The sequence below is a fragment of the Papio anubis genome, chromosome 12, assembly GCF_008728515.1.
Source record: "Papio anubis isolate 15944 chromosome 12, Panubis1.0, whole genome shotgun sequence".
NCBI lineage: Eukaryota > Metazoa > Chordata > Mammalia > Primates > Cercopithecidae > Papio > Papio anubis.
The window spans coordinates 47,196,304-47,211,323 of NC_044987.1; the positions used below are offsets into that span (position 1 = coordinate 47,196,304).

The 15,020-nt window shown below is 46.1% G+C and overlaps 1 protein-coding gene across 3 annotated transcripts in view; it reads left to right on the forward strand.

Annotated features, from left to right (window-relative positions):
- The first annotated feature begins 1,140 nt into the window (after positions 1–1,140).
- FZD4 (frizzled class receptor 4) overlaps positions 1,141–15,020 on the forward strand; it is a 37,951-nt gene continuing 24,071 nt past the window's right edge. Inside the window, exons 1-3 of one of the 3 annotated variants that reach the window (XM_021926405.2) lie at positions 1,141–1,231; positions 2,382–2,588; positions 4,918–11,675. In XM_021926405.2, the coding sequence (XP_021782097.1) occupies positions 2,457–2,588; positions 4,918–6,246 (1,461 nt within the window). In that variant the 5' untranslated portion in view covers positions 1,141–1,231; positions 2,382–2,456 and the 3' untranslated portion in view covers positions 6,247–11,675. Of the gene's footprint in view, positions 1,232–1,995; positions 2,589–4,917; positions 11,676–15,020 lie in introns of those variants that run through there. The other 2 variants (XM_017948829.3, XM_003910514.4) reach the window with 2 other exon arrangements.

Below are 15,020 nucleotides of genomic sequence, written 5' to 3' on the forward strand. Positions count from 1 at the left end.
TAGGCCAAGGGTTTCATGCATTACTCAGCACAGGCACACAGAGATTCAATCCTATTGCTGAGTATATTGATTTCCAGCTGGGAATTTTTTCTGGGAAAATAGCCCTGCCTTCCATCTTTGAAGAGCCTCTTCTGTGCCTGGTTTGGTTGGTCTTGTCATTTTCTATTACTTTGGTTCTAGCCTCAGTTTCCTAATCTCTATAAGGGGCTAACGGAACCTCCTTCATTGGGAGTTTATGATGCTGACTGGAGACAATGCAGCTTCTCCGTGTCCAACACAGTTCTAGGCACAAAGCCAAATACCAAAAAAAAGTTGATTCCATTTTTGCTCTCAGTCAAGTCTCGTTGCCAATATAAGACGACTAAAAATACAAGACAGAATATGAGTGTCATATGAGTAGCACAGACATTCTTCCAACTTGCACCTAGCCTCTGCCATATGCCACAGAATTTGGTTGAAATGGGGGGATAAAAACATGCATAAAACAGTTCCAGGAAAACAGTGGCAAGTGTTGGACAAAAAGATCTCAGGAAGAGGGTGAAAAGTCTTTTACCCAGATCCTCAGTCTGGGGCTGTTAGAGCTGTCTTTAGCACCAGGCTGGAAAGCAGGAGGCTGTCCCAGAATTGATCTCCCCTAGTGTTTTGGAAACACACACACACACACACCAATCATCAAGTTCTTCAGCATTCATTATGTGTCAGACACCGCTAAATGATTTACAGGCATTATCTCACTGAACTCTTAGAACAACTGTGTGAGGTGGATATGAATTTCCCTACTTCGGCACCATAGCTTGAACATAGTCAAGCAACAAGTGAATGGTTGAGGAATCCACCTGCTGGGAGTTTTACTGGCCGACTGGAAAGCAGAGAGAGGGTGGACCAGCACAAAGCCGCGGGGGGGCTGGTAATGAGACAGGAAAGTTGGGTTCAAACCTGGGTCGCATGATCCCCAGATCCCTAGGAACCGAAGCAGAAGAATAGTAAGGAAAAAAAGGGGTGCAGGCTGGTGGGGAGGGGGTGCCCGGGAGGCCGGGAAAGAGGAGTCACGGTGGTTGTGCGCCTTCCTCGTCCCCAGTCATAGGTCAAGCCTCTCCCCTCCCGCCCTCTCACCCTCCCAACCTTATTTAGAAACCGTGTCCCCGAGACAGGAAGGGCGGCGGGCCGAGAAGCACGGAGAGTCCCGGTCTCATTTCCTTTCGAATCCCCCTGTGGAATTTCATTTCATACGGTGAGGAAATCGGAGCGCGAAACCATCGGCTGGTCTGCAGCTTCGCAGCTCCGGGGCGCCTCCCCTCTGGCGGCTGGAGGTGGGCGTCTCCCGGCGCAGGTCGGGCGAGTCTGGGGGTGGGGAGAGGCCGGGCCCGGATCGCCTCTAGTCGGGAGTGAAAATAGCTGTGGGCTCGCGCAGTACCAGGCACCGCGCTAAGCCTTCTACGCTTTATCTCTAATCCTCCCAAGTGACTTTAGAGAGGAGGAGACTGACGCCGAGAGGCTGAGCAATTTGCTCAAGGTCACACAGCCGGGACTGAAAGCCACAATCGGTGTAAATCCAAATCCCGTGTTCTTTGTGTACGTTCCTCTGCCTGACGGGGAGGTGGCCACGGGCCTAGGTTACAGCTGAAAGGAGACGGGAAGGAAAGGGGGCAGACGGAACAGGGCGCACTTCTCACCTGGGGGAGGAGGGAGCAGGACGGCGCGGCTGGAGCCACTGGGCTCAGTCCCCGCCTGGCCCCTGCGCGCCTAGATCCGGGTGGGAGGAAAGCAGGAGCCGGGAAGCAGGCGGGGCGGGGCGCTCAGGGAGGGAGGGAGGGAGGAGCGGCCGGAGGAGGGGGCCGGAGGGCGGGGGCCTGACCCCTCCAGCGGGAGAGCGGCCCCGCCCCGCCGCCTCGCCCCTTGCTGCCCACCGCGCCCGGCCATTGGAGAGGCGCCCTGTCCGTCCCGCCCCGCCGCCGCGCCGCGAGCCTCCAGCGCCGCGCAGGGCTCCGGCGGTGAGAGCTGCGCAGCGCTGGCTGCTGGCTGGCCTCGCGGAGACGCCGAGCGGACGCGGCCGGCGCCGGCTTGTGGGCTCGCCGCCTGCAGCCATGACCCTCGCAGCCTGTCTCTCGGCCTCGGCCTGGGACGTCTAATATCCCACACGGTCGCGCGCAGCTTCTGGAGAGCCGGCCGCTGCCCCCTCATCGCCGCATCACACTCCCTTCCCGGGAGCTGGGAGCAGCGCGGGCAGCCGGCGCCCCCGTGCAAACTGGGGGTGTCTGCCAGAGCAGCCCCCGCCGCTGCCGCTGCTGCCCCCGACGCTGGCCATGGCCTGGCGGGGCGCAGGGCCGAGCGTCCCGGGGGCGCCCGGGGGCGTCGGTCTCAGTCTGGGGTTGCTGCTGCAGTTGCTGCTGCTCCTGGGGCCGGCGCGGGGCTTCGGGGACGAGGAGGAGCGGCGCTGCGACCCCATCCGCATCTCCATGTGCCAGAACCTCGGCTACAACGTGACCAAGATGCCCAACCTGGTGGGGCACGAGCTTCAGACGGACGCCGAGCTGCAGCTGACAACTTTCACACCGCTCATCCAGTACGGCTGCTCCAGCCAGCTGCAGGTGGGCGCCCCCACCCCCACCCCTGGCAGGACCCCTTGGGGAGGGACGCTCCAAACTAACTTTGCAGAGCCCATGCCAAGTTGATCATCCTAGCCTGAAGGAGACAGCTCTCCTGGAAAACTGATTTCCATCCCCACCCCCACTTTCTCAGGGACTGGAAGCCAAAACGTTGTGTAAGTCATCTGGCCTGGGAAAGAACCCACTCTTACACCCCGCCCTTCCGTTTTTCTTCCTTGCCCACCCATGTCTGGCCAGACCCCTAACCCCAGTGGAGCTGAGGGTTATCTCTGCCAAGGATTCTGGCCGCCAGTGCTCGGTCGGCAAGTGGGAGGGAGCCAGCTGCAGCTAAGACTTGGAGGGAGAGATAAGGAGACCATCCCTCACGGACCTTCCCTCTCCCCACTATTTTTGGGGTGTTATTAAATGAAACACTGCCGTACCTTTTTCTGCTGAATAGCCCGTCCTCACGGCGTCCCGCAGGGTTTTAGAGGTCATGCATGAAGGAGTGGTTGGGTTGGCTTGAGTTCTTTCTTATCCTCAAGAGTTGAAGGCACGTTTAATGCTTGGAGGGTGACAAGAAGCTGCAGGAAGGTGGTTGGTATATTGGAAGAAATTTTTTTTGCAGTCGTTAAAAAATGTAAAGCATATGTAATGATAGAGAAAATGTTTATTCCACAGTAATAAGAATTTGCATATACAGGGTGATTATAATCCTACAAAAAAAAAAATTATTGGGGTAATAAAAAACTGAAAGGAAAATTTTTAAAGTGTTAACATTGGTTATGTTTGGGTTGTTGAGGCTGGATGATTTTTAGAAATTTAGAAAACAGAGAAGTTGTGGGAAAAAGTACACGTTAGTTGTCCAGGCTTCAGAAATCGGGTTTCTGGCCGGGCGCGGTGGCTCACGCCTGTAATCCCAGCACTTTGGGAGGCCGAGGCAGGTGGATCACGAGGTCAGGAGTTCGAGACCAGCCTGACCAACATGGTGAAATCCTGTCTCTACTTAAAGTACAAAAATTAGCCGGGCGTGGTGGTGCTCACCTGTAATCCCAGCTACTCAGGAGGCTGAGGCAGGAGAATCTCTTGAACCTGGGAGCTGGAGGTTGCAGTGAGCCAAGATTATGCTATTGCACTCTAGCCTGGGCGACAAGAGCAAAACTCCATATCCAAAAAAAAAAAAGAAATCTGTGGTTCTGGCTGTAACTTCTGAGAGATAAGAAACAGACATATAGCTTACTTACTAGGTGCATGTTTTTACATAGGTCATTTTAAAACTTGGTTTGTGGTTTTGGAAAGATGGTCGGGATTAGACCTGTTGCTGCTGAAATATCCCTTTGGAAGTTCCAGAATTTTAGAACTAGGTTATAAAAGCTTAAGAAATGATCCTCCAGCTCTCAGTTTGGAAACAGCACATATCCTGACATCAGTGGTAATTTGTTGGAGAAACAGCTTTTGCAGGGATATATATTTTTAATTACATGTATCCTGGGGAAAGCGGCCAAGCTGTTTTGAAGGACAAGACTGGATCCCTTTACATGCTGGAAAATAGTTACTTGTAACTCTAGACTTCATAGACAACATCTGTAAGGAGCCAAGCAGACTGTTTATCAATGCTGGAGGAATTGAGGACAGCAACTGGACTCTCCCCTGCTGGTATTGCAGTTTCAGCGACTTAACATTTACATTTTCCTATTGTGCTTCATTATTATTCATTGAGGAAACCTGGCCAAACAAATCCCTAGTGACCAGAGACCTCAATCTCCATCCCATCCTTGAATCTAACAGTGTCTCAGTTGGGCCATTTTTTGTTTCAGTATGGGACTAGTTTAAACAAATTTTTAAGGGGTAAAGTAGGGAGAAGAGAATACTAACAGGATCTACATTTTTTTAAACTTTTATTTTTAAAATGATAAAGAAATGGGGATAAAAATAAACCACCTGAGTCATATTAGTTTCTTTAGCTTTTTCAAATAGTATCTAAAATGGAAGGAGATTGAAAGCCAGTTTTTTAAAATTTATTTGAAGTGTTGTGCAAAGAGGGCTTATGCAATTCTTCACACCCTATTTATTTTATTTATTTATTTGTGTACCTTCCTCTGGAAAGGATTACTAGAGCCAAACTAAGAAAAGTGTGTAAGTGATGGATTATCAGGCATCCTTGTTTGAGGTCAGAGTAAACAGACAGACTCCCCATAGGTTGGTTTAAAAGTAGATACGTACATTGCCTGGAAGCATTCAACTCAGCTTTGTGGGAGCATTTGGTCAAACTTCCAAGTCATTGTTTTTTTTGTGTTTTTTTTTTTTTTTGTTCATTTTGTTACTTTTCCAGTTCTTCCTTTGTTCTGTTTATGTGCCAATGTGCACAGAGAAGATCAACATCCCCATTGGCCCGTGCGGCGGCATGTGCCTTTCAGTCAAGAGACGCTGTGAACCCGTCCTGAAGGAATTTGGATTTGCCTGGCCAGAGAGTCTGAACTGCAGCAAATTCCCACCACAGAACGACCACAACCACATGTGCATGGAAGGGCCAGGTGATGAAGAGGTGCCCTTACCTCACAAAACCCCCATCCAGCCTGGGGAAGAGTGTCACTCTGTGGGAACCAATTCTGATCAGTACATCTGGGTGAAAAGGAGCCTGAACTGTGTTCTCAAGTGTGGCTATGATGCTGGCTTATACAGCCGCTCAGCCAAGGAGTTCACCGATATCTGGATGGCTGTGTGGGCCAGCCTGTGCTTCATTTCCACTGCCTTCACAGTACTGACCTTCCTGATCGATTCTTCTAGGTTTTCCTACCCTGAGCGCCCCATCATATTTCTCAGTATGTGCTATAATATTTATAGCATTGCTTATATTGTCAGGCTGACTGTAGGCCGGGAAAGGATATCCTGTGATTTTGAAGAGGCAGCAGAACCTGTTCTCATCCAAGAAGGACTTAAGAACACAGGATGTGCAATAATTTTCTTGCTGATGTACTTTTTTGGAATGGCCAGCTCCATTTGGTGGGTTATTCTGACACTCACTTGGTTTTTGGCAGCAGGACTCAAATGGGGTCATGAAGCCATTGAAATGCACAGCTCTTATTTCCACATTGCAGCCTGGGCCATCCCCGCAGTGAAAACCATTGTCATCTTGATTATGAGACTGGTGGATGCAGATGAACTGACTGGCCTGTGCTATGTTGGAAACCAAAATCTCGATGCGCTCACCGGGTTCGTGGTGGCTCCCCTCTTTACTTATTTGGTGATTGGAACTTTGTTCATTGCTGCAGGTTTGGTGGCCTTGTTCAAAATTCGGTCAAATCTTCAAAAGGATGGGACAAAGACAGACAAGTTAGAAAGACTGATGGTCAAGATCGGGGTGTTCTCAGTACTGTACACAGTTCCTGCAACGTGTGTGATTGCCTGTTACTTTTATGAAATCTCCAACTGGGCACTCTTTCGGTATTCTGCAGATGATTCCAACATGGCTGTTGAAATGTTGAAAATTTTTATGTCTTTGCTGGTGGGCATCACTTCAGGCATGTGGATTTGGTCTGCCAAAACTCTTCACACGTGGCAGAAGTGTTCCAACAGATTGGTGAATTCTGGAAAGGTAAAGAGAGAGAAAAGAGGAAATGGTTGGGTGAAGCCTGGGAAAGGCAATGAGACTGTGGTGTAAGGCTAGTCAGCCTCCACGCTTTCTTCATTTTGAAGCAGGGAATGCCAGCATTTTGGAGGAAATTCTACTAAAAGTTTTATGCAGTGAATCTCAGTTTGAACAAACTAGCAACAATTAAGAGACCCCACCCCAACCCCAGCATCAAAAAACCAATGATTTTGCTGCAGACTTTGGAATGATCCAAAATGGAACAGCCAGTTAGAGGCTTTCAAAGCTGTGAAAAATCAAAAACGTTGATCACTTTAGCAGGTTGCAGCTTGGAGCGTGGAGGTCCTGCCTAGAGTCCAGGAAGTCCAGGGCGATACTGTTTTCCCCTGCAGGGTGGGATTTGAGCTGTGAGTTGGTAACTTGCAGGGAGAAAGATTAACTTTTTTAACCCTTTACAATTTTAAATACTAACTGGGTCTTTCAGATAGCAACGCAATCTATAAACACTGGAAACGCTGGGTTCAGAGAAGTGTTACAAGAGTTTTATAGTTTGGCTGATCTAACATAAACATCTTCTGTGGTGCACTGTCTGCTGTTTAGAACTTTGTGGATTGCACTCCCAAGAGGTGGTGGTAGAATCTTTCAGTGCCTTTGTCATAAAACAGAGTTGTCTGAACAAACAAATGTACTGTACTCACACACATAAGGTATCCAGTGGATTTTTCTTCTCTCTCTTCCTCTCTTAAATTTCAACATCTCTCTTATGGGCTGCTGCTGTTTTCTTCATTTTATATTAATGACTCAAAAAAAAGGTATTTTTATAGGAATTTTTGCACTGCAGCATGCTTAAAGAGGGGAAAAGGAAGGATGATTCACTTTTTGACAATCACTTAATTCAAAGGAAAATGAGATTTACTAAGTTGACTTACCTGACCGACCCCAGAGACCTATTGCGTTGAGCGGTGGGGACTTAATATATTTTACTTGTGTGATTGCATCTATGCAGACGCCAGTCTGGAAGAGCTGAAATGTTAACTTTCTTGGCAACTTTGCATTCGCACAGATTAGCTGTGTAATTTGTGTGTGTCAATTACAATTAAAAGCACATTCTTGGACCATGACATAGTATACTCAAGTGACTTTAAAACTAGGGTCAACTTCAACTTGCATTCTCAGAATGATAGTGCCTTTTTAAATTTTTTATTTTTTATTTTTTAAAGCATAAGAATGTTATCAGAGTCTGGTCTACTAACGACAATGGAGACTTTCTCAGTTTTATAAAGGGAACTGAGGACAGCTAATCCAACTACTTGGTGCATAATTGTTTCCTAGTAATTGGCAAAGGCTCCTTGTAAGATTTCATTGGAGGCAGTGTGGCCTGGAGTATTTATATGGTGCTTAATGAATCTCCAGAATGCCAGCCAGAAGCTTGATTGGTTAGTGGGGAATAAAGTGTAGACCATATGAAATGAACTGCAAACTCTAATAGCCCAGGTCTTAATTGCCTTTAGCAGAGGTATCCAAAGCTTTTAAAATTTATGCTATACGTTCTTCATGAGGGGGTATCCCCTAGCAGCCGCTTGAAAATTGCACTTCTCTTAAAACTGTAACTGGCCTTTCTCTTACCTTGCCTTAGGCCTTCTAATCATGAGATCTTGGGGACAAATTGTTGACTATGTCACAGGTTGCACTCCTTGTAACTCATACCTGTCTGCTTCAGCAACTGCTTTGCAATGACTTATTTATTAATTCATGCCTTTAAAAAAATAGGAAGGGAAGCTCTTTTTTTTTTTTTTTTAAATCACACTTTGTGTGATTGAAAGAAACATTTCCAGGGACTCAGAATTCCAAATAGGTGGTCAAATTCTGGAAATAAGCATTTCCTCTGTTTTAAAAATGTGGTTTGAGCCTTATGCCCATAGTCTGACATTTCCCTTTCTTCTTTCCTTTTCGTTTTTGTGTGGTTCTTGAGCTCTCTGACATCAAGATGCATGTAAGGTCCATCGTATGTTTTGGAAGGCAAAGTCTTGGCTTTTGAGACTGAAGCTAAGTGGGCACAGGTGGCCCCTGCTGCTGTGCCCAGTCTGAGTACCTTGGCTAGACTCTGAACTGGATCAGGCTCCAGGAGCATGAGAATTGATCCCCGGAAGAACCATTTTAACTCCATCTGATACTCTATTGCCTATGAAATATAAAATGTGAACTCCCTGTGCTGCTTGTAGACAGTTCCCATAACTGTCCAGGGCCCTGGAGCACGCACCCAGGGGCAGAGCCTGCCCTTACTCACGCTCTGTTCTGGTGTCTTGGGAGTTGTGCAGGGACTCTGGCCCAGGCAGGGGAAGGAAGACCAGGCGGTAGGGGACTGGTCTTGCTGTTAGAGTATAGAGGTTTGTAATGCGGTTTTCTTTGTAACGTGTCAGTGATTGTGTGACCAAGGCAGCATCTAACAGAAAGCCAGGCGTGGAGTAGGTGATCAATGCTTGTCAATGACTAAATAATAACAATAAAAGAGCACTTGGGTGAATCTGGGCACCTGATTTCTGAGTTTTGAGTTCTGGAGCTAGTGTTTTGACAATGTTTTGGGTTTTGACATGCGTTTTCCACAAATCTCTTACCTTTTCAGGGCAAAGTGTATTTGATCAGAAGTGGCCATTTGGATTAGTAGCCTTAGCAATGCTACAGGGTTATAGGCCTCTCCTTTCACATTCCAGACAATGGAGAGTGTTTATGGTTTCAGGAAAAGAACTTTGTGGCTGAGGAGTCAGTTACCAGTGACCTTCAATCAACTCCATCACTTCTTAAATCGGTATTTGTTAAAAATATCAGTTATTGTTGTATTTATTGAGTGCCAACTGTATGTAAAGCCCTGAAATAGATAATCTCTGTTCTTCTAACTGATCTAGGGTGGGGACGCACCCAGGTCTGCTGAACTTTACTGTTCCTCTGGGAAAGGAGCAGGGACCTCTGGAATTCCCATCTGTTTCACTGTCTCCATTCCGTAAATCTCTGCCTGTGTGAGCCACCACACCCAGCCTGGGTCTCTCTACCTTTAACACATCTCTCATCCTTTTCCCAGGATTCCTTCCAAGTCAGTTACAGGTGGTTTTAACAGAAAGCATCAGCTCTGCTTCATGACAATCTCTGGAGAAATCCCTTAGGAAGACTATAAGAGTAGTCCACAAGGACATGGGCCCACACATCTGCTTTGGCTTTGCCGGCAATTCAGGGCTTGGGGCGTTCCATGTGACTTGTATGGGTGTGTTTGAGGACAGCATCTTGCTAGAGAGAAGGTGAGCATTGTTTTTTTTTTTCTATGAAACCTGCAGTAAATAGGTATGATTGTAGCTTCCTCAGAAATCCCTTGGCCTCCAGAAATTAAACATGATGCAATGGCACCTCCATCCAGCGTCCTTTCTGGTAGACTCCTTTCTCCTGCTTATATAGGCCAAACCTCAGGCCAGGGAAACATGGGAGTAGAATGGTGCTGGCCAGAACCATCTGCTTGATCTTCTTGGTTGATTCATATCCTCTTTCCTTTATGGAGACCCATTTCCTGATCGCTGAGACTATTTCTGAACTGGCAACTTACTTGGGCCTGAAACTGGAGAATTTAATTTCAGAGATGCTCTCTGATTTTCCTCTCCCAGGTCACTCTCTCACCTGCACTCCCCAAACTCAGGTTCTGGGAAGCTCGTGTGTCTAGACTCTGATTTTAGATTCTGTTCAGCACCTTTAGCTCTATATTCTCTGGCTCCCCGCATCCTCATGGTCACTGAATTAAATGCTTATTGTGTTGAGAACCAAGCTGGGACCTGAGGACACAAAGATGAGCTCAGCAGTCTCAGTCCTAGAGGAACAGACTCAGGGATTTCACCAGGCCGGTACAATATTTGATTTCTGGTGAGGTGGCCACAGCTGCAGTTAGGGAAGGGAGCCACAGAGCACAGACTGTCAAAGGAACCTCTTTTTTGTTTGTTTGTTTGTTTGACACAGAGTCTTGTTCTTTTGCCCAGGCTGGGGTGCAATGGCACAATCTTGGCTCACTGCAACCTCTGCCTCCCAGGTTCAAGCAATTCTCCTGCCACAGCCTCCCGAGTAGCTGGGACTACAGGTGTCTGCCACCACGCCCAGCTACTTTTTGTATTTTTAGTAGAGATGGGGTTTTACTGTGTTGGCCAGTTTGGTCTCGAACTCCTGACCTCATGATCTGTCCGCCTCGGCCTCCTAAAGTGCTGGGATTACAGGTGTGAGCCACCACACCTGGCCTGGAAGGAACCTCTTAAAATCAGTTTACATCTTGTATTTTGTTCTGTGATGGAGGACACTGGAGAGAGTTGCTATTCCAGTCAATCATGTCGAGTCACTGGACTCTGAAAATCCTATTGGTTCCTTTATTTTATTTGAGTTCCCATCTGGGTTTGTATTATGTCTTGCAAATGACCTGAGTTATCACTATTCCTCCAGGGTTAGGTCATAGATCTTGGAAACTACTTAGAGAGCATTTTGCTCCTACCAAGGATCAGATACTAGAGCCCTACATAATGGATTTCATTTCACTCTAGCCTACATAGAGCTTTCTGTTGCTGTCTCTTGCCATGCACTTGTGCAGTGATTACACACTTGACAGTACCAGGAGACAAATGACTTATAGATGCTCCGACATGTCTGTTCCCCTTGGCAAGCTCAGTTGCCCTGATAGTAGCCTGTTTCTGTTTCTGATCTACCTTTTTTCTCTTATTTGCATTAGCCAATTTCCAGAATTTACCCAGGCAATTTGTAGAGGACCTTTTTGGGGTCCTGTATGAGCCATGTCCTCAAAGCTTTTATACCTCCTTGCTCTCCTACAATATTCAGTACATGACCACTGTCATCCTAGAAGGCTTCTGAAAAGAGGGGCAAGAGCCACTCTGTCCCACAAAGGTTGGGTCCATCTTCTCTCCCAGGTTGTGAAAGTTTTCAAATCGTACAAGTAGGCTGGGGCCCTGACTTGGCTGTGGGCTTTGGGAGGGGTAAGCTGCTTTCTAGATCTCTCCCAGTGAGGCACGGAGGTGTTTCTGAATTTTGTCTACCTCACAGGGATGTTGTGAGGCTTGAAAAGGTCAAAAAATGAAGGCCCCTTGAGTTCTTTGTAAGAAAGGTTGATTAAATATTAGGTGTAATCTGCAAAAAGATAACATGTGACTCCCCCTGCTCTGTGCAGCTGTTGGGCTGGATGCTCTGTGGCCTTTCTTGGATCCTCATGCCACCCCACAGCTCCAGGAACCTTGAAGCCAATCTGGGGTACTTACAGATGTTTGACAAAGAGGTACCAGGCAAACTTCCTGCTACACATGCCCTGAATGAATTGCTAAATTTCAAAGGAAATGGACCCTGCTTTTAAGGATGTACAAAAGTATGTCTGCTTCGATGTCTGTACTGTAAATTTCTAATTTATCACTGTAAAAAGAAAACCCCTTGCTATTTAATTTTTGTATTAAAGGAAAATAAAGTTTTGTTTGTTAGCTTGTGTGTGACTTGGCATATTTCTGAAAGTATATGACAGCCACTAGGAAGCATATACACCCAGCAGTGACAAATAGAGGATTCAGTTTGCAAGGCAGATTGGGAACTGCTTTCTGAGGGCCTCTTTCTTTTTTGCTGGGGCTCTTTTTCCCCTGTGGGATTTCTCCTGGGTCAGCAAACCCCCACAGTCCAAGGTCAACAGAATTGATTACTAATATGGGCATCAGTAACACTCAAGTAGGTCACATGATGCTTTGGATATAACTATAGTTCTCAAGTTGTTATCCCAATGACACCTCTTTTCTGGCATTTTCAATGCATGTGGCTATCTTTGCCTTCCAAGCCCCACTGACTTAATCTGATGGCCTAAAAAAGAGTTTTCCCATCATTGCTAGAACTTTGGGCCTCTTAAAAAAGGGAAAGGAAAGGGGGCTTTTTTTTTTCTTCAGATTTTTTTTTTTCCTGGCTACACAGTGGTTCTGTTTGTGTAATATACATGGGCATATGCCACATTTGTCAATCAGGAAAGTGGCTTCTTTAGCTAATTTTATAAATTGTGTGGTCTGTGTCGCCATATCCAGAAAAGTCATCAGACAAAGCAAATTCAAAGCTACTATGAGGATATTGTTATGGGAGCCAGTAATATTATAGACCACACAGACAGAGAGAAGGAGAGCCATCACCGTCTGCTGATGGCCCAGATGTGAACGTCAGGCCTCTTGGTTTGCTTTTAAATTGCCACCCTTTAGCTTCGCTTGAATACCACCCTGTTTTGGTGCGAGTAAAAAGCCCATTGAACAAGGATCTGCAATACTACTCTCCTTATCTGCAGATTGCTACTGGACACTTATCTCAAACCTTAAACGAAGGCAAGTATGTAATTTAAATGGTTTTCCCAGTAGGGCTGTGTTTCTCTTTCCATTACCTCTTCATTAAGTAGTTATGAAGTTAAGGAAAGTCAACACAATCTGGAATGAATTCTTAATTCCTTGCACTTAAAGAAACATTTTCTGAATAGAAAATACTTTCATTTACATGATTTCATTTTATTCTCCTGGCATTTCTGAAGTCAGTAGGGCAGGCCTGATGACCTTCCTTTAGAGTGGAGAAACCAAGACGTAGAGAGGGCGAGGACAGCCCAAAGGGGTTGGAGAAGGTTGGTTAGCAGGTCTTCCCATGCCCAGTTCAGGGTTTTGGTTGTATTTTTATTTTATACAGGGATTTATTTTGTTTTTGTTTTATACTCCTATGGGTTGCATGGTGTCCCCCTAATCTTAACCCCAGATACCTGTGAACATGACGTTATAAGGAAATAGGGTCTTTGCAGATTAAATAAAGTCAAAAATGAGTTCATACTTACTAGATTAGGGTGGGTTCTAATCTCATACCTAGTATCCTTATAAAAAAGAGGGAAATTTGGACACAGACACAGAGAGGAGAATGCCATGGGAAGGCTGACACAGAGATTGGAGTTATGCAGCTATGGGCCAAGCAAGAAACACCGATTGCTGGCAATCACCAGCCAGGAGAGAGGCAGGGAAGATTCCTCCTTGGATCCTGCAGAAGAAAACAACCTTGATCTTGGCTTTCTAACCTCTAGAACTGTATAAGAATAAATACCTATGGGCGAGGTGCAGTGACTCACGCCTGTAATCCCAGCATTTTCAGAGGTCCAGGCAGGCAGATCACTTGAGGTCAGGAGTTTGAGACCAGCCTGGCCAATATGGTGAAACCCCGTCTCTACCAAAAATACAAAAATTAGTCAGGCATGGTGATGTGCGCCTGTAGTCCCAGCTACTTGGGAGGCTGAGGCAGGAGAATCGCTTGAACCTGGGAGGCAGCGGTTGCAATGAACCGAGATCACGCCATTGCACTCCAGCCTGGGCATTGCAGCAAGACCCTGTCCCAAATAAATGATAAATTCCTGTTGTCTTTAGTCACCTAGTTTATGATAATTTGTTATAGCAGCCCAAGGAAACTAATACAGACTCTATCCCTCTGATTTCTTTTTTTTTTTTTTAAAGATGGAGTCTTGCTCTGTCACCCAGGCTGGAGTGCAATGGTTCAATGACTAGTTCTCAGCTCACTGCAACCTCTATCTCCCTGGTTCAAGTGATTCTCCTGCCTCAGCCTCCTGAGTAGCTGGGATTACAGGCACCTGCCATCATGCCTGACTAATTTTTGTATTTTTGTGGAGACGGAGTTTCACCATGTTAGCCAGGCTGGTCTTGAACTCCTGACCTCAGGTGATCCACCCGCCTCAGCCTCCCAAAGTGCTGGGATTACAGCTGTAAGCCACTGCACCCAACCTCCTCTGATTTCTTTACTGCAAATAGTTCACTTGGAGTGGGTAGATTCTTTGGCACTTTTCTCAATAATGAGATCTGACTGTAAGCTTCTAGTTTTTAAAAGATTATATAGCATAATCACTATAGTACATTTCTTTATCTGTAAACTGGACACCTCTAGAGTAAATGCCATGATGCCCAACATTCTATGGTTTGAATTGGTCTTGACTGGTCTCTTGCCCACCTTCCCCCAATGGGAGCTCTGTGTGCACGGCCAGGACCCTAACTGGAATGTGACCCAAGGGTTTTTAGCATTTCGGTCTTGAGAACTGATTTTTTCTCTTTCCCATTTTAGCTTTCACATGCAATTATAATTTTAAAGTTGAGCTGACTCTTGACTAAAGAGGTCAGCCTTGGCCTCCTGTTTTCAGAGGTTCCGTGTACAAAAATAAACCAGACTGGGAGAAGGGCTTTATTCTGTCCTTCGTTTTCCTTCACAATGCAAGCTGGTATCGTAGGACTGGGAGGATCCCACTAAATATCTTGAAAATGTGTTGGACCTGCAAAAGTTTAGTCCAAAAGACTTTCAAAATGGACCTTGGCCTCACATGAAATTCTTAGAATTACCCTGTTTTTTTCCTTCAGTCTATTTCATCTTTAGGCTAAGAGGGCCCATAGATTTATTTACCCTCATGGCAAAGGATTCCAACTTCTCAAATTACCAGGGAAAGGGAATAGAAAATCAAATGTACTGCATTTTTCCATCCACTGCCTGATTTTCATCAGCTTTCCACCTGGTTTTCTATGAGCAACCAATTCTGTTTTCACCCAAGAACGTGCTTAATCTTATGGAAAGCCTGCATTATCAATGCCTTTCTCTTTAAGAGATTAAATGATTGGCTATGTAAATTTCCTGAAATGCCTGGGGTTGCATCATTCCACTTGATATGAGGTAAATGGGTAGAATATAAAGCAATGAGATGGAATAGATAAGTCACAGAAAAGCCTGTCCTGGTTTCATCATTTTCCTCTCACCCCTTTGCCTTTGCATGTGTG